This window comes from Octopus sinensis, linkage group LG3 (assembly GCF_006345805.1).
Source record: "Octopus sinensis linkage group LG3, ASM634580v1, whole genome shotgun sequence".
Lineage (NCBI taxonomy): Eukaryota > Metazoa > Mollusca > Cephalopoda > Octopoda > Octopodidae > Octopus > Octopus sinensis.
The window spans coordinates 168,505,682-168,529,635 of NC_042999.1; the positions used below are offsets into that span (position 1 = coordinate 168,505,682).

A 23,954-nucleotide genomic window follows, 5' to 3' on the forward strand; every position below is an offset into this window, starting at 1 on the left:
ATATTTTGCTTTGGTTTGGCTATTTCTAACTAGTAGTAAATAAAAAAAAATTGAGCAGGTAATTCAAAGAGTAATGACAGTTTATACCAGATTTTTAGCTGAAAATATTTACCAAAAGAAAAGAAAACCCTCTTAAGTGATTGACATTGTGAGAATCCCCCATTTTCCTTTTTTTAAGGCAAAAAAATTTAGTTGTAATTTTACATCTTTTATTCATGTTCTGCAGTGTGATAGCTTCTAATGAATTGAGCTTTCATCTAGTTCTTATTCCCAGCTGCGCCATTTCACTTCATTTAAGTTTTACTTGTATTTGGAATATGTCATTTTAAAATTAACAAATTACATATTCCATTAAGTATAAAGCTTTCAGTGATGTAATAATGTTCTAATAATGATTAGCACACATATTCATATTTCTGTGTAAGTTGTTTGAACAGTCTTGTAAATATCTTCCACTATTTTGTAAATATTTACCAATTAGAGATTATTTTTAATTGTACTAATTGTCATGAAAACAGTAGTTTCTCAACTTTATTCCAAGTGATGTTTAGTTAAAATGAAGAGCTCCTCATTTTACTTTTGTCTCCTCCATGGTTTTTCCAATTTTTGAGATAATTTGAATCTGGTTCTAATCATGAATCTGGATAAAGAAAGTGAAAATAAGAAACGCCAATGAATTCTTTCCTTATTTCATGTATTTCGTTATCATAGCATTATCTACCTATATAAAAGAGGAAAAAAACTTGCACACTTTGGCTTTGGTAAGGATTCAATGGCACTAGACATGCTAGGATTGAGCTGAAAATTGGCAGGGATACTAAATGCTTGGTGAGGATGTGACCCGCGATGGTTAAAATTCGCAAGCTATAAAGATGTGGTTGTTATAGCAAAAAGAGTGATTTTTAAAAATATTTCAGCATTCAGAAATAGATAGGTTATAAGGGGAACAACTCAGTAGTTTCAATGATTACATTTACAAGTAACGACTGTACATAAATATCAAGATTACTTATTTGTTGCGAAATAATATGTGCGTGTGTGAGTGCATGCATGTGCGTGTGTGTGTGTGTGTGTGTGTGTGTGTGTGTGTGTGTGTGTGTGTGTGTGTGTGTGTGTGCATACGAGTGAGTTGGCTGTTAGTTCAATCGAAAATAAAGAAATCAAAAAAGTATTTAAAAAAGCAATTAATAATTAATAAGTAATCTTGATATTTATGTACAGTCGTTACTTGTAAATGTAGTCATTGAAACTACTGAGTTGTTCCCCTTATAACCTATCTATGATTGTACATCATTAGTGTGTAATTTTCAAATAAGATTATTAAAAGAAATGTTATAATTGATTGTATGTCTTTTAGAAGGTTCTCAAAATGGTTAGAACTTGAAACCAAGAATGGCAAATTAAAACAATGTAATGTATTTATTTAGTCCAAAACTCTATTAAGTGGGTTAATGAATATTTATTAATTTAAATCTAGTGTTCAAAGCTATTAAAATTAGATTTGTCATCAAAATTTCTCAAATCCAGATAAATTTAGCTTCATTAACTTTTGGTTGGATGACTGATTCTACCAAATTCCATGAGAAATAACTTTTTTCTCATTCATTATTTAACAAGAATTGATTATATTTTTGGAGCTGGAATATGTCATTTCTAATAATCTGATTTTAACTAAAGTTTGTTGTTATTAGTTTTAACTAATTAATGCAAATAATGTCAGTAGTAATATGAAGACTAAGAAGCTCAACCAATTCTGCAGATCATGATTTCTTCTGTGAAAACAGAGTAGCCCAATTAGAGAGACTAGATGGGAAATAATAAGTGCTCAATATCAAAAGGTACCATTCCTAATAAATTTTCATGTTACAGACAGCAACCTAATATTGGATGAGGTCTGTTATTATTAGTATTAACCAATTAATATAAGTACACCAGACAGTATCAGGAACAATTTATTATAATTATGAATAAATAAATAAAAAGACTTTCCACCGAGACATTGGTGGGAAAAAATATACTAGAGTGGGTTCCTGTTATATTTCCCATCTAACTAGCCATGTAGTTAATGAAACATTTGTTAATAATACACTGTACCTACTGTTTGTATTGCTTACAATTTTTGGAAACAATTAATAGCTAGGTAAAGGTAGTGAGCTGGCAGAAACGTTAGCATGCCGGGCAAAATGCTTAGTGGTATTTTGTCTGTCTTTACGTTCTGAGTTCAAATTCCTCTGAGGTCGACTTTGCCGTTCATCCTTTCGGGGTCAATAAATTAAGTACCAGTTGCATACTGGGGTCGATCTTATCAACTGGCCCCTTCCCCCAAAATTTCGGGCCTTGTGCCCAGAGTAGAAAAGAATTTATAGCTAGGTGGATTTGGTAAGTGGTGCTGTGTTAGACATAAAAATTGCATAGTACTAGCAATGAAAAATAAACTATTGGCCCTCTCTCTCTCTCTCCAGCTGGTATAACTGTCTTTTATTTATCTGTCCATCTGCTTCCTCTCTTAATTATGAATACACAGCTATTACTTGACAAGAAGGTAATGATTACATACAAATATTAAAAAGAAATACTTCACTATAAATTTTTCATCCAATTTCAAAATATAATTTTTTTTTCATAATGTTTAAAATAAAAGATCTTGTTCTCAGAATTTCTATTTAAGATAGCAAGTAAAATTTAAAAAGCACTTGATTTAGGAGCAAACAGAAAGAATTTCTACTTTACTTAATCTGCTCAAATAGAAACCAAGTCTCTCTGAAAAATTTCTCTAAAACTATTGAAGTAAGAAATGTGTGTCTATCCTATATTAAACACAGAATGGTTACAGCTGAACATTGATTCAATGATAAAGTGGCTCACTAGAAATTCTATAAACCTATGCTATCTATGGCTGCCTAAGAACTTGAATAACATGAAAGTAAACTGTGTAGAATTTTTAATCTACTTTACACTTATAATCAAAAGAAAACACATACACACAAACAAACAAAAGGATAGACAAAGAAAACTCAGTGAAAATCTGTAAAATTGAAATGAAGGTAACTAAAATTTGCTATGCCCAAAATTAAAGAGTAATTAATGAACTAAAAAGAGAAATGATTCTTCAATGGCAATTAAAGAGAGAAAAAAGATTGTATTTGTATATTCATATTGAAAATATGCAAAATATGAATCATTGCTGATATTTTTATCATAAATGGAATAAATGAGTTAATGAATTTTACTGTTTTACATGAAATGACTCATATAAAAAGCAAATGTGTGGTGGGGAAATTTCTCACATGACACGAGTTGATATTTTAAATAACATTTATTAAATTTTATCATATATAATAAGTTCTCATGTATTTTTCTTGGTATCTTTCTGAATATAAATTTGGATTAAAAAGAAATGTTACTTTTAAACTATTTAGAGTATTATTGGAGAGGCAAAACAAAACATGAGAAAATACACACACACACACACATTGAATTCTATTTCTGCAATTTGTTTTATCAAATCTTTACACACACACACACACACACACACAACTGATATATATAACTGTGGTTAAAAATTGTTGAAAAACCATAAGTGAATAAAACATAATAATTTTGTTTCTAAGCTTTCACAACATTCATTTAAATATCCTGTATTTACAGAGGAAATATAAATAGAAGAGAGAGGATGACAGAACAAAAATGTGTGTGTTTGTGTTGGATTAAAAACAGAAAAGATAATTACTCTACATATTCATTTATATTCTGAATGAATTGTTTATCAGTGTATCTTTTCTCAAGATACTGATGAAAAAGAAAAGATCAGAGATTTAGGTCAATATGTTAGTTTAGATGTGTTAAGTCTCACCAGCAACTCAATTAAAAACTAACAAAACAAAAAAAGTGCACATTGGAGTTTTGGCTCTCCAGACAACTGATAAAACTGAATTGTTTATGAATGCAGGGGTAATACTTTCATATGGAGTTCCAACTACCATATGGAATATCAAAGTAAGCATATAATTTGACTTTTGATTCAGCTGATATTGATTTGAGCTTCTGTCGTTCAGTTGGTGTTGTTTAAAATAATTTATTTTTCGTAAGACAAGTAAATCTTACTTCAAAACAAGAAATGGAGTGAAATTGAAGGTATGTTATAAAGTTAATATAGTTAATATTACTTAATATTTTTCCCTTTTTTAAAATTCAGCTAACTTTTTTTATCTAATTTAATTAGTGTCTTTAAACTTCTATCAAAATTTCTTGCAGATATTTCACATTTAATCAAATTTTTGGATGATTTCCTCTTTATACATGCTTCTTTATTCATACTCTCAACTTTTCTCTTTCTCTCAAATTCTTTACTTTTAGTCATTTTCGTAGTATTTTCTGTAATATTTGCTACTACAAAAATCACCCATACATGAAAAACCAATAAAAAGCAGGCGTTTCCAATAAGTCTAAGCAACAAATTATTCTTAAATTTCTATCAAAATAATAGAAGTCTCAGTTCCTCAATCTGAAGGTAGAAAGGGAAGGTCAATATTATTAGGAACAACAAGGAAGAAAACACAGAGGACAAAAATCAATATAAACTTTGAGAAACAAACAAACACATAACAGATCTACAAGTGTTTCCAGCTATTTCAGAATGATTTGTAATGTAATAGTTCATTATCAATAATCAGCAAGTCTCATTGTAGATTTTGGTCCATGAAGGAATTGTAGATGTGACACATTAGAGAATTTTGCAATGAATTAAAGGACTGAACAAGGTAACACTCATTTAGTTTTCTTAGATATTAAATAAAGATGAAGAAACTGGCAGTGCTGCCTCAAGGTGGGGACAAGAACAATTCTGCTTTTATAAAAAATATTTAAGACTGGATATTTCTAATTCGTTCCCGGGAAGTGTCAGTTTGTGCAGTAGCACGTCGCCGGATTCGCTTCATTTTAGCCATGTCTTCACCAAATACATCTCCAGTCCTAAGAGCTGATATCAAGTCATCAAATTCTCCTAAAAAAAATAAATAAAATATAACTGAAATTAATAAATCACTGGTGTATTAACAATGTTTTTATTTTCAATGTTATACTGTACCATAAAATATATGAATTGCATTCCAGAAGTTTAGCATTTTGTTTTTAGGAGAGGAAGTCATAACAGACTTAGATTATTGTAATTTTAGTATATCTTTATATATAAAAGTGAAGTTGTGTGTCTCCTATGATTTAGATTCCTAACTACTCCCACATTTTGCGGTGCAGTTTAACCAAAACCGGGTATCTTATTGTCGTGATTCATATCGAGCCCTACGATGAGTCTACGATTTTAAAAATAATTTACCATTATTTTTTTCCATTTTGATGCATTTTTTGCTATTATATAAGGGAAGTAACTCTCTACAAATGTCTACGATGAGTCAACGATTTAAAAAAAAATTTACCATAATTTTTTTCCCATTTTTAATGCATTTTTTGCTATTTTATGGCTATAACTCTCTAAAAATGCTTATATAGTTATTTCCTTTACAAACCCGAGCAACGCCAGGCGATACAGCTAGTCATTACTATACATCTAATAAGCTAACTGGCCAATTTATGTTATTCTAGATTGGAGGTGATGGCTGTAGCAGCACTTTGAACATACTCTATAAACACAGCTTGTTACAACTGATTAGTTTGGAAGCATGCTATGTTTAAACAGCAGAAACCTATTAAACTGCTCTCGATTGATTATGGATTAACTTACATGAGCCAAACATCTGTTTTTTGCCAGGCAAGGTAAGTTCACTGGGAAGCATATACCACTGAAATTGTAACTCTTTACTCTTTTACTTGTTTCAGTCATTTGACTGCGGCCATGCTGGAGCACCGCCTTTAGTCGAGCAAATCAACCCCGGGACTTATTCTTTGAAAGCCCAGTACTTATTCTATCGGTCTCTTTTTTGCCGAACTGCTAAGTGACGGGGACCTAAACACACCAGCATCGGTTGTCAAGCAATGCTAGGGGGGACAAACACAGACACACAAACACATATATATATATATATATATATACGACAGGCTTCTTTCAGTTTCCGTCTACCAAATCCACTCACAAGGCATTGGTCGGCCCGGGGCTATAGCAGAAGACACTTGCCCAAGATGCCACACAGTGGGACTGAACCCGGAACCATGTGGTTGGTAAGCAAGCCACTTACCACACAGCCACTCCTGCGCCTGTAAGTAAATTATTACAGAAAATATTTTGAATGAATTATCAAACAAAAATGGTTGAGGAATATCCAGACAGCTATTAATCTCATGCCCCTAAGTTAAAGTTTTACAGGCTCATTAGATGCTAATAAAAAGGCCAAATCTACTTTACACCATACAATACTAACTTACAAAAGAAAAGATAAATTGAATAAATGACCAGATGACCAATGCTCGAATGCTTTTAATTATAGATTTACTAGATCAGAGTTTACCTATATGGCTTAGAATGCCCCTCCACTCTTCATGGTTGAGTGGGTATATTAGGATGAACGTCAAATTTGTTAAAACAACTTATGTGCTAACATTTCTGTTAAATTGTTACTCACTTAACCATTGAAAATCTTTGAACAAACTTGAAATATTTCCAAAAATTAAAACACACACTGATATAGATCTTTATAAGATTTCTTTACAGTATCATCATCATCATTTAACGTCCGCTTTCCATGCTAGCATGGGTTGGACGGTTCAACTGGGGTCTGGGGAGCCCGAAGGCTGCACCAGGCCAGTCAGATCTGGCAATGTTTCTACAGCTCGATGCCCTTCCTAACGCCAACCACTCCGAGAGTGTAGTGGGTGATTTTATGTGTCACCGACACAGGTGCCAGACAAAGCTGGCAGACGGCCACGCTCGGATGGTGTTTTTATGTGCCACCGACACAGGTGCCAGATGAGGCTGGCGAATGGCCACGATCGGATGGTGTTTGTTACGTGCCCACAGCAAGGAGGCCAGTTGATGCGGTACTGGCTACGGCCACGTTCGGATGGTTTTCTTGTGTGCCACCGGCACTGGTACCACAAAGTATATTTTAAATAATTTTACAATCTCATTTAATGGTGATTTCTAACTTTGGTACTTGACTAATGTTATTTGAATTACCTATTGATATTGAATGGAAACAGGAAAGGCAGTTTTCATTTTGCAGAAGCTGTAGAGAATAGTTTCCTTTTAACATTTGGCTTCCTCATAAATAAATATTTTCTAATTCATCATATGCCACATGTGCATGTAGTCTGATCTGTATGCTATGCAAGCTGGTAGAGATAATTAATGAGAAGATGTAGAGGAGGCAAACCTTTTTCATTGTTCTCTGTTACTCCATTCGTTAATTTATCCGTAGAGCAATTGCTTGAAAGAGACTCTTGTTTCCTCAACAGTCTTTGTTTGTCTTTTTCTTTCTTTGACTAAAATAAATATATAAAAAAAGAAACAAACAAAAAAAACATTGACGATATTCCAATATTGTAATCAACTAAAGTCAAAGAATATACTTCATAAAAATAATGAATACACATGAGAATGAAATGACTTATTTAGTGAGATCTATAACATATTAGGCTTAAGGGAACCACCAACGTTAAATAACTGTAAGATGATAATATTTTGTAAATTTATATGAATGTATTAATGTTATTGTTTCATGGCACACATATGTTCCTGTGTTCTCAAAGAAGCATATGTAATTTAACCCTTTAGTGTTCGCATTATTCTGCCAAAATTAATCCTTTTTTATCCACATTACCTCGAACTAATCAGGCATTATCTTGGAGCTATGAGATTTTGATGAGGTAGCAGTTAATTTTTAAAACGATATTGTAGGGTTGGTGCGAGAGACAAGATCTGGCCAGTTTGAACATAAAACAGGCAGAATACTTTTGGCCGGATACGGCCGGTTTAAATGCTAAAGGGTTAAATAACTGACACCTGCTGGATAAAAAAAGTACTCTGTGTGGACAATAGAAAGCACATGTGGCAAGAGGGAGACCATAGTTCAGGTCTTGCTAACACTATTTTCTTTTCTGGATTAAATTAAATTTTTGTTGAATTCAACAGAACTGAAGAATACTGACCTGCTCCAGTTTGGCCCGTTTTTCTTCCTCAACCTTCTTCAGCTTTTGTTTATCATTATCATGCTTTGCTTCAGCAAATGATACCAAGAATGTATCAAGTACTGAGAAAAATTCATCAGGTTGTTGATTGGGGTCTTCGCAGAAAGATTTCAAAGCTCTCTCATACTGTTCAAAGAGAGTTAAGCACATTTAATCATTTCATATTTATAGAAACATTTATTACTTTGGACTAGACATAACTATTATTGGCACTATACATGAGTTTGAATTTTTGAAAACTATACTTACACTTAGAGATTTAAGCTCAGAACACTGAAATACAGAACTATCTTAATTAATTAATTGATATTAATGTTAGAATTTTATTAGTTGTGTCGAGCATGAAGTTGGTGCCCAGATTTGTTGATAACATTTTCAGTCAAGGCCAGTACACTTCCTATACACAAAATATCATGAATATCAGCCATCCTAATTTCTCTTCTTCACAGAGAGTAAGATATCAATATTATATAGCCAGTAAAAAGTCCAAGGAAACTAGTGGTCTGCATCAAATATCATTCAATAAACTTTACAAGTTTGAATAAATATATTTGCTTGGTGTTATCCAGAATAACAAATTTCTCTAAAGAATTGCTTCAGAACTTGCATCTTGCAGTAAACAAATTTATTCAAACTGCAAAATTCATTAATATTACAATCTTATTAAAAGAGATTTGGTCTGAGATACTTACTTTTTGCTTCATTTCTGCATAGGACTCTTCTAGTTCAGAAAAATTGTAGGCAGCTACTGTTATAAAATCTGTCATTACTGAAATGAATTTATCCCTGCTGTCTGTGTTATGTGACCTCAAGAAGTCTAATTCCTGCAAAATTAAATCAAATAAATATTCAGATTAGATCTGTGAAGAAAATACATAGGTTTCAGTGAGTTGGGACAGAACAGTTGTCATTCCACATTTGTATATATGCATTGTTATTTTGATCTAGTGTTGCTGCAAGTGCAAATATTGGTTTATTTCTTGTTTAGCTGGTTATTGCACAAGTCAGGATTTGTCTACAGATTTCTATATCTGAGCAAATATATTTCAACTTAGCTCAGAATGTCAAATGAGGATGAAGTGCTGAGTCTGATGATCTGCTGCCCCTGTTCTGAGTGAACTCTCTATTTTTTTTTACTCAGCTCTCTTTAAGAGACGGGATCTTGCAGCTACTGCTAGTCTACAATTTTATATGCATTATAACACATACTGTCATTTTGATCAAGTGCCATTTTAGGTGCATATATTGGTTTAATAATTATTATTGTATGTGCCCCATAGTCAAAATAGTTCAGAGTAGAAAACACAAGCCTCCTCATGACAAGCCTGAGAGGTAACATTCCACACTGGAATCTTACAAGAATTAAGGACAAAAGTGACAAAACACTGAATTTTGGATGCATAACTTGTAGGGAAACTCATTTATTAGCTGGTTTCACAATACATTACTAAAACCATAAGGGACTGAACTGCCATGGGGTGTGTTTTTCTTTTTTTTTATTTCCCTTTTTTTTTTTTATTTGATGTTAGCTACAGTTGATTGTAGGAAATGTGAACAGTAAAGATGTGCTTTCAATTACATAGACTGCTTTCTGGTATTAAAAAAAAGCCACATAAATTAGGAAATTCAGCAGTCGAGAAGTCTCATGTTCACTTTTTATTGTTTATATTAGTTACACAAACTGCTTACCTTTTCAATGTCACTAAGGCCTTTTCTGATGAATGCCAAATCTTTCTCAAGTTCAATAAAACTGAAAATTACACAAGGCATTTAAGATCATTAAAATTAAGTTTAAAAATGTTTACCTACAACACAAAAATATCATGAAAAGTAAAATTGATTATAAGTCAAGAAAATATAAAACAAAAGGGACTAGCTCAAAATATATGTCTTAATTTATTGCAGTATGATGTTTATTTTCAAGTTGGTGTAAGATGGAAAGATTTGTGCTTGTTTATTTTTCAGTATCCATATTATATCATTAATTTCACATCTAACCATCTAAAGTTTGATTTTAGGATTTCATCCAATGTCTTTCATAGTCAATCTCTGCTTAGTACACTTACTGCTTTATGACATCTAACAACATTCTCCTGCACAGAACTCAACTGTTGATTTATTGTAACTCAAATGAAGAAATTGCATTATTGTCTTTTCTTGTCTTAAGGTTAATCTTACTATTTCTCTCCATATTTTGCCTGTTAAAGGTGCTTTTTGCATTATTGAGTTACCCATCTACAGAATTCTGTTGAAAGAATTTCTTTCAAAATTTTTCACTATTAAGCTATATTTGTAAGAAAAGAATATAATTCCATAAAAGTAGACAATTTACTTAAAGTAAACTTTCTTTAAATTACCAATGAAATGTTTCAGGAGTTGAAATTGTCATTGACTGATGTTTTTTGTAAAGATTAAAAATTAATGTTTTTCTTTCTGCATGTATTTCAATTAATTTCTAAAGCAGGATGTTAGCAATGGTTGCCTTAAAACAAGAAGCATAAAGTAGTGATAATACTTAAGATGCTTTAATTAATGAATTACTGCAAATAATCAATGATGACTTACTTGACTTTGGAAGCAATCTTAACATGGCTTAAATCTTCTTCAAGATTGGTAATTTCTGGAAACTGTTAAGAATAATATTAAAATATTGATTTATTTTAATTACACATAGCCCAATTTTGAAAAAAATTAGGACTAAAAGGATGTAAGCAAAGTCTGAACTAAATACTGTATTGTTTTCATTCAGTTAATTGTTGAAATATGTGTGATATTGAAAAGCTACATAGATTTGCTACAGGAATACTTTGTGAGTACAACAGCAACTCAGAGACTTCATGATTTTGAATAGCTGCAATATTATGGCAAGTAACATGTTGTCTTCATTTGAAAGATGACCACTTTGTAACACATTATTCAGAAATTCTATCTCTTTTTTTCTCATTAGCAGCAGAATAAGTAATATCAGAATAAAAAGAAAAGGATTATTTTGTCCCTCTAGAATGCACTGGAAACTTAAGAATTGCTTGGAGGTCCTCAAAAGTTGTAACAGAATCATTTTACATATATCACTTTGGTTATTAAGTGATAATATTACTGAAGTGGACAGGTGAGAGTACTGCCATAATGAAGGTTAAGGAAAAGCAGAAAGTCAAATAAAAAGGAACATGGACCTGACAGTAGAAAGCTGAGTTTAACTGTGGATGTGTAAAGTGAGGGCTGAAAGAACTATCAAGTGGTGAGATGAGGAATGAGAACAACTTCGGAAAAGTGAGATGAAAAATGAGGGCAACTACAAGAAAGGTGAAATGTAGGATAAGTACAAAAGATGAATGTATCGGATTGTCCAGAAAGTTCGTGCTGATTTTTAAAGGAAAGAAAAAGGTCAATAAATACTTGCCATTACATTTTTAATCAACCAAATATAAACCATTTTGTTGCACAATCCGTCTCCATCTTTCCTTTAACTTGAAAATACCCTCTTCCCAGAATTGAGGTGGTTTCATGGCAAAGAATTCAACAAGGTATCTTTTTACATCATCCAAGGAATTGAAATTTTTACCATTAAGACTATTCTGCAGAGACCTGAATAAGTGGAAATCCGAAGGAGCAATATCTGGTGAATATGGAGGGTGGGGAAACACATCCCAGCCAAGCTGCAGCAATTTTTGTCTGGTTCCCAAAGAAACGTGCGGTTTTGCAATATCATGTTGGGAAACAACACTCTTCCTGTTGGCCAATTCTGGACATTTCTCTTGAATTGCTGCTTTTAACTTGTCCAGTTGTGTGCAGTATTTCTCAGAATTAATTGTCTGGTTACTTGGGAGAAGTACAGAATTCCTTTCCAATCCCACCAGACACAAAGCAAGATTTTTAAGGTTGAAACCCACTTTTGAGGTGGCTCATGTCGCTTACTCCAGGATCGCTTTCTCTGAACATTTCGGTAGATAATCCATTTCTCATCACCTGTCACAATTTGCTTTAAAAAAGGCGCATTTTCATTCCGTTTATAAAGCGAATCACAGATGGAAATGCGATCCAAAAGGTTCTTCTCACTCAACTCATGTGGTACCCAAACATCGTAGCCATTTGGGTACCCAAGCTTTATGAGGTGCTCATGAACGACGGATTTTGATAGGTTGAGGCTTTCTGCCAATTCTCGGGTTTTGCAATGTGGGTTATTCTCAATAAATGACTTGATTGGTCATCATCTGTAGTGGATGGCTAGTCTGATCGCTCTTTATCAATAAGGCTACAATCTCCAGCTCAGAACCTAGCGAATCACTTTTGGGTAAAGAAACGTCACTGTAAACTGCGCATATTTCTTTGATTGCTTGCGAGGCATTTACAGAAAAAGAAAAGCATCAAGTGCCAAAAATGAACTTTCTTATCTTTCATTTTAAAGGGTTACAGAATTAACACAGGTTATAGGAACAAGAGACTATGGCATTACAACCAGCCAGGAACAGTCTTCGCTACATTTGCGGTACCTGCCAGAGGGAGTGTTTGTCTAGGATAGGACTACACAGCCACAGCAGGAAATGTATCAGGACATGAAATATAAAAGCCGGACTAGACTACTTTATGCGCAACTCCATTGTCTCCCGAGACAGAAAGGATGCCAACCAACTATAGGAACATAAACCTTCTTCCACGAAAAGATAGCTTAAACTGTGCTCTAAATGGAGGTGTAGTCAAATCCTATTTTATAGACTCAACCATGTTCTAAAATAAGTCGAAAGGTAAGCTACTATAACTCGGCACGAATTTTCCGGACAACCCAATAATTATGTAGAAGTTAAAAGAGAGAATAAAACCATATAAAGATGAAGAAAAGGAAGGGTAAAAGTGTAGAGCAGTACAGAAGAGGATTCAATATATAACTAAAGAGAGAGTGATGTAGCAGCTATGAAGCAACAAGGTCAGGTGAGGTGAGGAGGCTGTTGCAGTGTGTTGCTGCATTTACCATTTGTCGGTAGATTCCCAGTTCCTCCTGGGCAACCCACTGAGCAGAGTGCCACTCAATTCCCATCTCCATGAGATGTCTCCTCAACTACTGTGACCATGTAGCATGCGGTTGACCAACACAAGCTGTCAACTTAGCTGGGTCCTCAGTGAAGAGAACATGGTAATCAAGATCTAACCAGGAAAATTGAGCAACATGGCCAACCAGTCTGAGCTGGCATTCCCAAATCATACAAGTAACAGGATGCATCTCAATTTCTGAATCATTGTGCTGTGTAAGGACCAGAATGCCAAAGAATAGACCCAATGTCTCTTCTGTGTCTTGTAAAAGGTGACTAAAGTTGAGATAGGATTTGCACTCCAGCCTTGTAAAACATACCAGCCACAACCTCTTGTACAAACCCCTAAAATTCTTTTCCCTGGAGAAGTACCTCAACTGTATGAAGTGACTGGGGCAAAGCTATCAGGACCCCTCATCTATTGAATGGAGAAAACTCTGGAGGACAGGGTGGGCCAGAGGGTTGTTGCCTGAGTGATATAAAGGAGTCATCCATCAGGAGTGGGAAATCTCTGTTCAATTTAAGGAGGCCTATTCGGCTGGGATGATTCCTGTCTGCCTCTGATAAAGCAACCAGACAAATTCTGTCAAGATATATATACATATATATACTTACTTTTTTCTCAAAAGTCTCAAGAAGATAGTGTAATAAGGTAACGTTTTTGTTAATGCTGGATTTGGTGTCAATAATCTTGTTTAAGCTGATTAGTTTGAAACCACTGGCATTCCCTCGTTGACCTCGGTTCATGTAATTACCAAAAGCTAGGACAATTTCAAGTAGTTTCTTTAATTTCTTGCTTCTGAAAACTTCTTTTGATGCTTCCATAACGCCTAGCGAGAAAGAGAGAAAAAAAATTAAGACACGTATTTTCTTTGTTTTTAGAAAACATCTGGAGAAAATACAAGTTTTCTGTTGAAGTTTGTTGATGCTTGGATGACATAAAATACTTTCTAATTGTATACATTGGATGACATAAAATACTTTCTAATTATAATAGAAGTGTTTGTATACATTATTTGTTTCCAGTGAAACTGTTACAACTCTTTCATTTAATTATGGATTGCTTTGTAGATAATTGGTCAGCGATTTTTAAAATTCTTAAATAAATGCTCTGGCACTTAAACCCATTTGATATCAAACTGCCAAAAGTTGCATTTAGTTGTGTGATACAAACCTTGTTTTCAAAGAGATCTAAATTAAAATCTGTCATCAAAATTTCATGTCAATTTATCTTCCAAACATCAACTTAATAATGACAAAACTATTTTACTAAATTCTTCATTATTTTAAGAATTAACTGAAGCAAGGGTAGCATTTTACAAAAGAAGTGTTAACAAAAAGGTTAATAGAGATTATTTGTTGGAAGTGTCTGAGTTCACTCATACAAGTTTTATAGGTAGAACAGAATGCCCCTCATTGTAGTTTGGTGGCCATGTTGGTATTTTGCCTCCAGTGATTACAATCTATTAAGTAACTGTGTATAAATACAGAAGTGTATATATGCAGAAGCATGAGTGGCAGATCTAGGCACTGCACCTATCCACCAAAATCAAAGTCTATGAGGCGGTTGGCATCACTATTCTCCTCAATGGATCAGAAACTAGGGTGTTGGACAGGGAGCAGATTAAGCTGCTGGAATGCTTTCACCAAAGATGCCTTCACTGCATCATGGATATCTCAGAGAAGGAGCACTCACCAATAACGACGTCTGTCAGTAAGCCAACATCCTAAGAATTGAAATCAATCTGCTGCTCAGACAGCTCAGATGAGCAGACCAAGTTTCATCTCTCTATATATAAACGGTAGTTTGTCTGTCTGTGTGTCTGTCAGGTTGTACCCTCACCCTGACCACGGCTTTCAACCGATTCTGATGAAACTTGACACACACATAGCCCAATGTCATAATTCAAAACTAACGCAGTGAAAATTTTGAAAAGTTCCCCCAGTTCTGAAAAAAATCGATAAATTCGACATGGGGTCGAGAATCTAAGCTTTTCATATGCAACACATTTTCTGTTGTAGTTTTCGCAACTTGCAATCGGGAGACAGCTAGGAACATTGTATACATAGAAGTATTCGAGTGAAGAGAAGACACTGCAACCTACATATGCGCCTTTGTTCCCTAGAGGGAAAGAACTAGATTGGGATTAGTTGTTGCCTACTAGGGGCTCTTACATACCCGGGCAATGCCGGGCTATGCTGCTAGTGCATGAATAAATCCAGAATGCCAGCTGCTGTATTTTACAGAGAGCTCTTTCTTGATCTGCCATCCTACAAATACATGCTTGCACAGATAATCTTCCTCATCATCATTTAACGTCCAGCTTCCATGCTAATATGGGTTGGACAGTTCAACAAGATCTGATGATGCAGTCCTCTGATTCATCAAATATTGAGAAATCATCCAGCCACGCCAACATGGAAGCTGGACATAAGATGATGGTGTGTGTGTACATGTATTTATACACTGATACATATTACAAATATGCAACTACTTAATACAATAATAGGTTATTTCCACTAGAGGCAAAATACCAACATGGTCACTGAAATAAAAACAAGAGAATTCTCCTCTGCCACCTTTTATAAAATTTCGTTTTCTTTTTCTTTTTTTCCCAGCATTGGCAAGAACATTTAAAGATTAGATTAAAGCATAAAAGCTGAAAGCACTTTTCATTTTTTAAAGTTTATTTAAGAATTAACTAAATGCTCTTCACTGATGTATCTTCACAGATACATTTTCTAAATTATCATTAGTGTGGTTAGTGAGTGGTTTTGGTTTGGTGCTACTGTGTGCTACCTTGGGTAAGTGTTTTCTACTAGTCTTATGTTAATCAATGCTTTGTGAGCAAGATCTGGTTGACAGAAACTGCATGGAAGTATTTGCACACACACGAGTTGGTGTATGTTTTTATACTATGTTCCATAAATTAATGAATGGTTCAACAAATAAAGATTCCTAAAATAGGTACCAAACTTAAAAATAAGTACTGGGGTTCATATGATTAGGCTAAACCCTTGAAAGTAGAGACTAGCATGGTAATATTCCAATAAAAGAAACCAGTAAAAGAACATTTATTAGAAAATTCTAAATCATCAATAAACTTGGTTGTTTTTGAAATACAACATTTTTGGGTAACCCAAGTTAGATTTGTTTAAACAGTCCTATGGTATATGGGGAGGTATCAAAAAGTGCTCAGACTAGTTCTGTAGTGTGCCAAAATTTGGCAACACATGGTTGCATGTGCAGCGAGAGCTAGCAGTAACCTTTATGCTGCAGAGTGCCAAGTGACATCGCTGTTTGCTGTAGTCTGTGATCATCATGGACAGGAAGTTGGAACAAAGAGCTAACATGAAATTTTGCATTAAACTTGGGAAGTCTGCTGCAGAGTCATTGAACATGCTTCGGCTAGCTTATGACAATGAAACAATGGGTTGTAAGCAATGTTTAAAGTGGAACGGGCGCTTCAAAAGTGGAAGAACGTTTCTGGAAGACAATGAGCAATCTAGAAGACCTGCCATAAGCGCCACCCTCCCCCAAAAAATTCCTCAGCTTGCACATGAGGATGGTCGGAGGGCAGTCAACGACATTGCTGAGGCTGTTGGTCTGTCATATGGGTCTATGCAGGCAATCCTTACTCTGTCACCAAGCTCTCCTCACTCTTGAGTCTCTCACCAAAAAAACGTGGTATTGCTTCTGCACCTGCCCTATTCGCCAGATTTAAAACCTGCAGACTTCCATCTCTTTTCCAAGATGAAAATGCAGTTCAAAGGTTGCTGTTTTAACACAAGATCTCACAAAAAATGAGACCAATCTCAGTATGGAGCAAACCTTTTATTTCCCTTTCAGTAAATTCCTATTTAACACAATTAAGATGTTACAAAAATCTTGCATCAAAGGGCTGATACAATCTTTGGTCGGAAATTTTGTCTCTCACAAAATCTGCAATAAATCTAAGGATAAGGAAAAATAAAACCAATTAAAATGGTTGTATACTGTTAATTTAACATGACAGTAGGGGACTACACCACCGCTGTTTAACCCTAGGAAGCATCGACGCCTCCTGATGGCTTTGACACATTTTTTTTTTGCGTCAAAGCAATCAGGAGGCGTCGATGCTTCCTAGGGCTAAACAGCGGTGGTGTAATTCCTTTACAGGACTGTCACGTTAAATTGACAGTATACAACCATTCGATCGCTCCACCACCGTACATATCTCTATGAGATATTTAGAAATTTAATATTTCTGAAAACCAATTAAGAATTTCAGAAAAGCAAAATTTACAATTATAGTCTTGAGGAGGAATCACAAAAGGCCAAAACTGATAGGTTATTTAATTTTCCAATTCAAAAGTTTTACCTGCTCATTTCAAACTACTCAGCTTATGTATTTAAGAAAAATAAAAAACCGTAAAAGAAAAAACAAAATACAGTTATTTTCAAATAAGCCATCCAAATTGTTGATGTACCTACCTTCAATTTTAGGTTTGCAATCAGAGATTCTCTCTTGGAACTTCTTCTTGAAATATAAAGCTTTTACCCTTTGTTCATAGTGAACAATCCTATCAAAGTAAACAAAGTAAATCCATCCATCAAATCACTATTTTAAAGCAAAAAGGTCAGTAGATAAGTGGAAATTTGTAGCTTTGAAAATGTTCATAAACACATTTTCATCAATTTTATATGATGGGTAAGTTTGTTAATTGACAAAGTACTGGACTGTTGGAAGTGACTCAAAGGTTTGTACATGATACGGATTATAAATGGAATTACTATAGAAGGTCCATCACAATTTAAAAAATTACAATCTTCTAAAAAACATTTTAAAAAAATAGGATACAATATATGTCTATCACTCACCCACTCACACTCTTTCTATATCTCTCTTTCCCGTTCATATACACTTTTTAGCTATGAAAATATTTCAACATTCTGACAAGGAATTGCTCAAAGTACAGAGAGAATAAATAATATAAAAAATTGGACATGCTTTTTGGCACTATTCATGCAATTACTATAATTATGTGAGAGTGAAACTGTATATTTCTTCCCATCTTTTTGAAACCCTCCCTGAAACCACTTCTTTATCTCCTGCATTTTCAGTATCACCCATTAACACCTTAGTTTCCACTAAATACACATTTCAGCTTCCCTTTCCCCCTTGTACATCTGTTCATTCTGACAACACCAGCCCTCACTACCTATGTTTGTCTCCCCTTATGTATGTCTGACCTCATCCCAGGGACCGTGTAATTCTCTTGCATCCCAACCTCCACACCCTTCACATTATTTGTGCTGCCATCTATTACTTTCTTGTCCTCCTCCTATTTCTTACTCCTTCTTTTCCCACCAATTGATAATCACCATTGACCATACCTCCACCCATGTTCACCTTTCACTGCATTCACCTTTATCCCCGTCTCTATCTACCTGCAACTCTTGTTTCATCATCATCATCATCATTTAACGTCCACTTTCCAAGCTAGCGTGGGTTGGACGGTTCAACTGGGGTCTGGGAAGCCCGAAGGCTGCACTAGGCCAGTCAGATCTGGCAGTGTTTCTACAGCTGGATGCCCTTCCTAATGCCAACCACTCCGTGAGTGTAGTGGGTGCTTTTTATGTGCCACCGACACAGGTGCCAGACGAGGCTGGCGAACGGCCATGCTCGGATGGTGTTTTTTATGTGCCACCGACACAGGTGCCAGACGAGGCTGGCAAACGGCCATGCTCGGATGGTGTTTTTTATGTGCCACCGACACAGGTGCCAGACGAGGCTGGCGAACGGTCATGCTCGGATGTTGTTTTTTATGTGCCACCGACACAGGTGCCAGACGAGGCTCGGATGGTGTTTTTTACGTGCCACCGGCACTCTTGAAAATCTACTCATTGACCCTGTTCAGTCCTTTGGACCACTCCTCTAATATTCATCATCCTATAACATGAGGTTTTGCTCTGACACATCTTCCTCATCATCTTTTCTGCTTTTCCAACTGGGATAGCCATGCATCTCTTCTTCAGTAAGACACCTGTTCCTGTCCTTCTATCATACTTAAGGACAAAAACAGAAACATACTGATGAAAGTACCATCAGGCAACTACACATACAAGTTAATGAATGCCTCTGCACTAAAGCTTCTTCCATCAAAACACACCTGTGGAAATCTGCCATCCAAGACAGCCAGGTTTCCATTTAATTTACAGAATGAAGCATTGGGAAGCTGAGAATAAAATAAACCATCTTACCTGGCCAGACCAACATAATTGAGCTACATAAAGCTGATTGGCTACTATAGCAATGCTATGCTTGCGTATGTCAAACAACCCCTTATATACACACACTTGTCAAACATTTCATAATTAGCAAGCAAAAGGGATAGTGAAACAATATTAAATATTTTATATTTGTGAAGAAATATTGATTTGTCAGGGAACTTACTTGCCCATTTCGAAGAGAAATCTGTCAGCTCGAGCCATTTGATCTATCTCATGGTTGTGTTCTGACAATAGTTGGCTCTCTTCAGGTGTGGGGACAAATTTCAGCAGCTAAAAAACAAGTAAATCTTTTTTATAAAACCAATGACAATCATTCGTTATCTTACATATTTACAGAAAACTAAGAGCTGGACTTTATTTTAGTTAAACAGCTTATTCCTGGTTCCGGGTTCAGTCCCACTGCGTGGCATCTTGGGCAAGTGTCTTCTACTATAGCCTCGGGCCGACCAATGCCTTGTGAGTGGATTTGGTAGACGGAAACTGAAAGAAGCCTGTCGTATATATATATATGTATGTGTATGTATATGTTTGTGTGTCTGTGTTTGTCCCTCTAGCATTGCTTGACAACCGATGCTGGTGTGTTTATGTCCCCGTCACTTAGCGGTTCGGCAAAAGTGACCGATAGAATAAGTACTGGGCTTACAAAGAATAAGTCCTGGGGTCGATTTGCTCGACTAAAGGCGGTGCTCCAGCATGGCCGCAGTCAAATGACTGAAACAAGTAAAAGAGTAAAGAGAGTATTTGTCTGGTTTGGTTTTAGGGATGAGATATCTATTTCATCTTTAGTCATCTCAAGTAGGATTGTATTAAAAGGTAATGAAAACTACGTGTCAATCCTAGAGACAGTGTGTAACTGTAGCGGCAGAATATAAACCATTAACCATTCATTTCCCTCAAATCAATAAAACAAGTAGCAGTAATAAACATACAGCCAGCTGTGGTTATGTGTGTGTGTGTGTATGTATGCATGTGTAAGCTCTCTTCTGATTCTAATTATTTGAAGTCTTCCTCTGAGAAAGAAGCTGATTTCTAACAAAGATTCAAAGTCCGATCATTGGAATGCAGCTAACAAAAACAATGCCACATTTTGAACTTGAGAAAAGTCAGATATTTTTACTGTTCTGCTTACAAATGTGTGTGTGTTATATACTCTTCTATTCACCTTCTCGTACCTTGAAAGTAGGCTTCAGCAAACTCATCACCATCATTTTTATCTTCTTTCCAGCTACTTTCCATCCACCCTTATATATTGTGGTGTACCTTATGTATCTCCTCTATAGCAAGACACTGGAGCCTGTCCCTCTATTATAATACTCTCTATAAGACATAGTTGAGTCAAAACTGTATATCCACAAAGTTAATTTGCACCAAAAGGAAGCAGTTTTGCCTTTTAACACCTGGCATAAAGCTTCTTCCTCTTTTCTCAAGTACAATCCCACGCAGCTGAGGTGGCTTTTTTTTTTGTTTTGCAAGATACTTGGTGGCCTCAAAAAAAACAAAAACACCCAGTGCACACTATAGGGGTTGGCATTAGGAATGACATCTAATCATAGAAACCATTCAATCCATGTCAGCATGGAAAACAGATGTTACATAATGATAATGATGGTGCATGTGTGTACATATGTACATTACACATACACACTCATAAATATATATATATATATATATATATATTATATATATATATATATATATATATGAGTAGTTGAATGAATTATCTTATTATGGATAATTCGGTTAACCGATACCCGGGTAGCAAATTCACGTCAGAAAAACACGGTTGAAGCTACATGCAAAGGGCAGAGATCACGCGCTTTCGTGTGGAAATTTGTGTGTTTTTTTAAATACAAATAAATGAAAAAATGGAGTTGAACGACGAATTAACAAAATTCCTTTATTCTCGACATATGTTTCGAAGGCTGCATATTCCTAATTTCGAAGGAATAAGGGGTGCATTATGCCGCCTTCTCATCAGGAAAAACAGGGAACTTATGTCAGCATAAAGATGCACAAAAACTTTTAGATGACTGCCCACACGGAGCCCATAGTGAGAATAAAGGAATTTTGTTAATTCGTCATTCAACTCCATTCTTTCTTTCTTTCATATATATATATATATATATGCATGCAATACTCATAATACAAAGAGATATTAAAATTTATGGAAAACTGAGAAAAAAAAGTTTAATATCATTTGTTTCCAAGCAGAAATAGAAATATCAGTTAGACATCAGCAACTGAAGGTAGCATTACTAACATTTCACACAAGGTTCTGTCAACATTTATTGGGCTACATTTTTCAGTAAAGCACTCACAGCCTTAAGTTCATAAGGAAACAGAAACTGGCTCATCTAGGATAATATCTTTCAAAATACTTGACTTCTATCCAATGAGTAAATTCATCTATTCAATTAATATTATGCCGCTTGTGTTGCCATAAGTCATTAAAGGATTAACTGTGTAGACAACACTCAATTCTAAAATGAAGAGAAGCAGAACTCAGAGATTTGTTTACCTGCTCCAGCATATCCTTTGGAAGATCTTCCTGTTCATCCATATTCAGAATTGCTGTGGCTAATTCATCATTAGTTAATTTCAGCTTTGATAGTAAAATCGTACAATTCTGTGCACGACGACCATCAACAACAGACAATTCTTTTGCTTTCAACTTGGCATTTTGGTTCTTATCCTCTTCATCTTCAAACTGCCCACCTTTTCTTTGGTATGCTGAGAATGTCTTTTCAAAATCTTGCAAATCCAGTGTTTTATACATCTGAAAGTAATGCCAAACAAAAAATTTTAACATAAACATTAATACAAAATAAAGTAAATGAAAAAATACAAAACACACTTGTACAAGTCTTCAAATATTCATACGAACACTGTGACATATTTGTTGCTTATCATGCCTTCATTCATCAGCAGCACAATTTTCATAACATACATCTGAGACTGATTTCAGCCAATGAGTAATAATAATTTATTGAAGTGTAGCTTGACTTTTTATGCTAAATAATTCAAACAGAATTGTCAAACTATGGGACCAACCTTGGAGCTCAGTTTTGCCAAACTCAAAAATGCATATATAGTAAAAGTTGTTCTTATCAGCCAATCAGCTCCCTTTTGGTTCAAATTACTTTTGTTGATATACAGTTTTGACTCAACTATCTCTTATACAGAGCAATATTTTTTTTGCATCCAAACAGTCTGTTGCATTGTAGCAACTTTACTTGTTTCAGTCATTTGACTGCGGCCATGCTGGAGCACCGCCTTTAGTCGAGCAAATCGACCCCGGGACTTATTCTTTGTAAGCCCAGTACTTATTCTATCGGTCTCTTTTGCCGAACCGCTAAGTGACGGGAACGTAAACACACCAGCATCGGTTGTCAAGCAATGCTAGGGGGACAAACACAGACACACAAACCCACACATATATATACATATATACGACAGGCTTCTTTCAGTTTCCATCTACCAAATCCACTCACAAGGCATTGGTCGGCCCGGGGCTATAGCAGAAGACACTTGCCCAAGATGCCACGCAGTGGGACTGAACCCAGAACCATGTGGTTGGTTAGCAAGCTACTTACCACACAGCCACTCCTGCATTATATGTATATAATATATATATATATATATATATATACACACACTTGTATAGATATTACAAATTGAGATAGGGGTTGTGAGTGCAACCCACTATGGGATAACATATATCCAATATACTGCCAGTAAAGCACCCAACAAAGTTAATACATAAATGTTAAGAATTGCAATGCAATTAGTTCATTTATTGTATTATATGGGCAAAGGTAAAATGTTTTTTCCACAAATTAATAATACAAAATAAGAAAATGGAGAAATACATCTTAATCAATAATCAACTACCAGATAATACCCAATCACATAATTTATTAACCCACTACATATGAACATCAAGGTCAAACATAATAGGATTGTCATAGATAGAAAAAATAACCCACTTTTTAAAATTTTTAAATAAGTAAATAAATAAATATATGGAACTTAATCTTTGGAGAATAGTATATTAAATTATATTAAATTATTAAATATTAAATTAAAACTGTTATGTACCCAAAAACAAGATAGACACTTATAAGATGTAATGTGTGTGTGCATATATATACATGAATCTATGGGCGTGAATGTATGCAGATATTATACATGAGGAGATTTATATGTATGCATGTGTGTGTATGTGTGTATATATATATATATATAGGTGTGTATATATATATATATCTTGAACAAGCCTCAAATTGTGTAGGTCTTTACCTCAATGAGGCCAAAACTGAGTACATAAACAAGTGCCTGTCCAACAGTGATTGCATCATCCATGCTCTCAACAATGCGCTCTTAAATATGGTTTCTGATTACAAATATCTTGGGTCACACATATCATCATCTGGAAAAGATTTTCTAACTAGAAAGGGTATGGCCTGGTCAGCCTGTAATGACATGCATAAGATCTGGTCATCAAATCTAAGGAGAGACTT

At 34.9% G+C, this 23,954-nt stretch overlaps 1 protein-coding gene across 3 annotated transcripts in view; it reads right to left on the reverse strand.

Moving 5' to 3' along the window:
- Window positions 1-3,297: 3,297 nt before the first annotated feature.
- LOC115209251 (disheveled-associated activator of morphogenesis 1) overlaps window positions 3,298-23,954 on the reverse strand; it is a 153,372-nt gene continuing 132,715 nt past the window's right edge. For all 3 annotated transcript variants that reach the window (XM_029777542.2, XM_029777541.2, XM_036501611.1), the window contains 10 exons: window positions 21,953-22,210; window positions 19,598-19,704; window positions 17,635-17,723; window positions 13,776-13,990; window positions 10,702-10,763; window positions 9,826-9,886; window positions 8,829-8,960; window positions 8,098-8,262; window positions 7,323-7,431; window positions 3,298-5,002 (listed from right to left, as the gene is read on the reverse strand). In XM_029777542.2, the coding sequence (XP_029633402.1) occupies window positions 4,863-5,002; window positions 7,323-7,431; window positions 8,098-8,262; window positions 8,829-8,960; window positions 9,826-9,886; window positions 10,702-10,763; window positions 13,776-13,990; window positions 17,635-17,723; window positions 19,598-19,704; window positions 21,953-22,210 (1,338 nt within the window). In that variant the 3' untranslated portion in view covers window positions 3,298-4,862. The remainder of the gene's footprint in view (window positions 5,003-7,322; window positions 7,432-8,097; window positions 8,263-8,828; window positions 8,961-9,825; window positions 9,887-10,701; window positions 10,764-13,775; window positions 13,991-17,634; window positions 17,724-19,597; window positions 19,705-21,952; window positions 22,211-23,954) is intronic.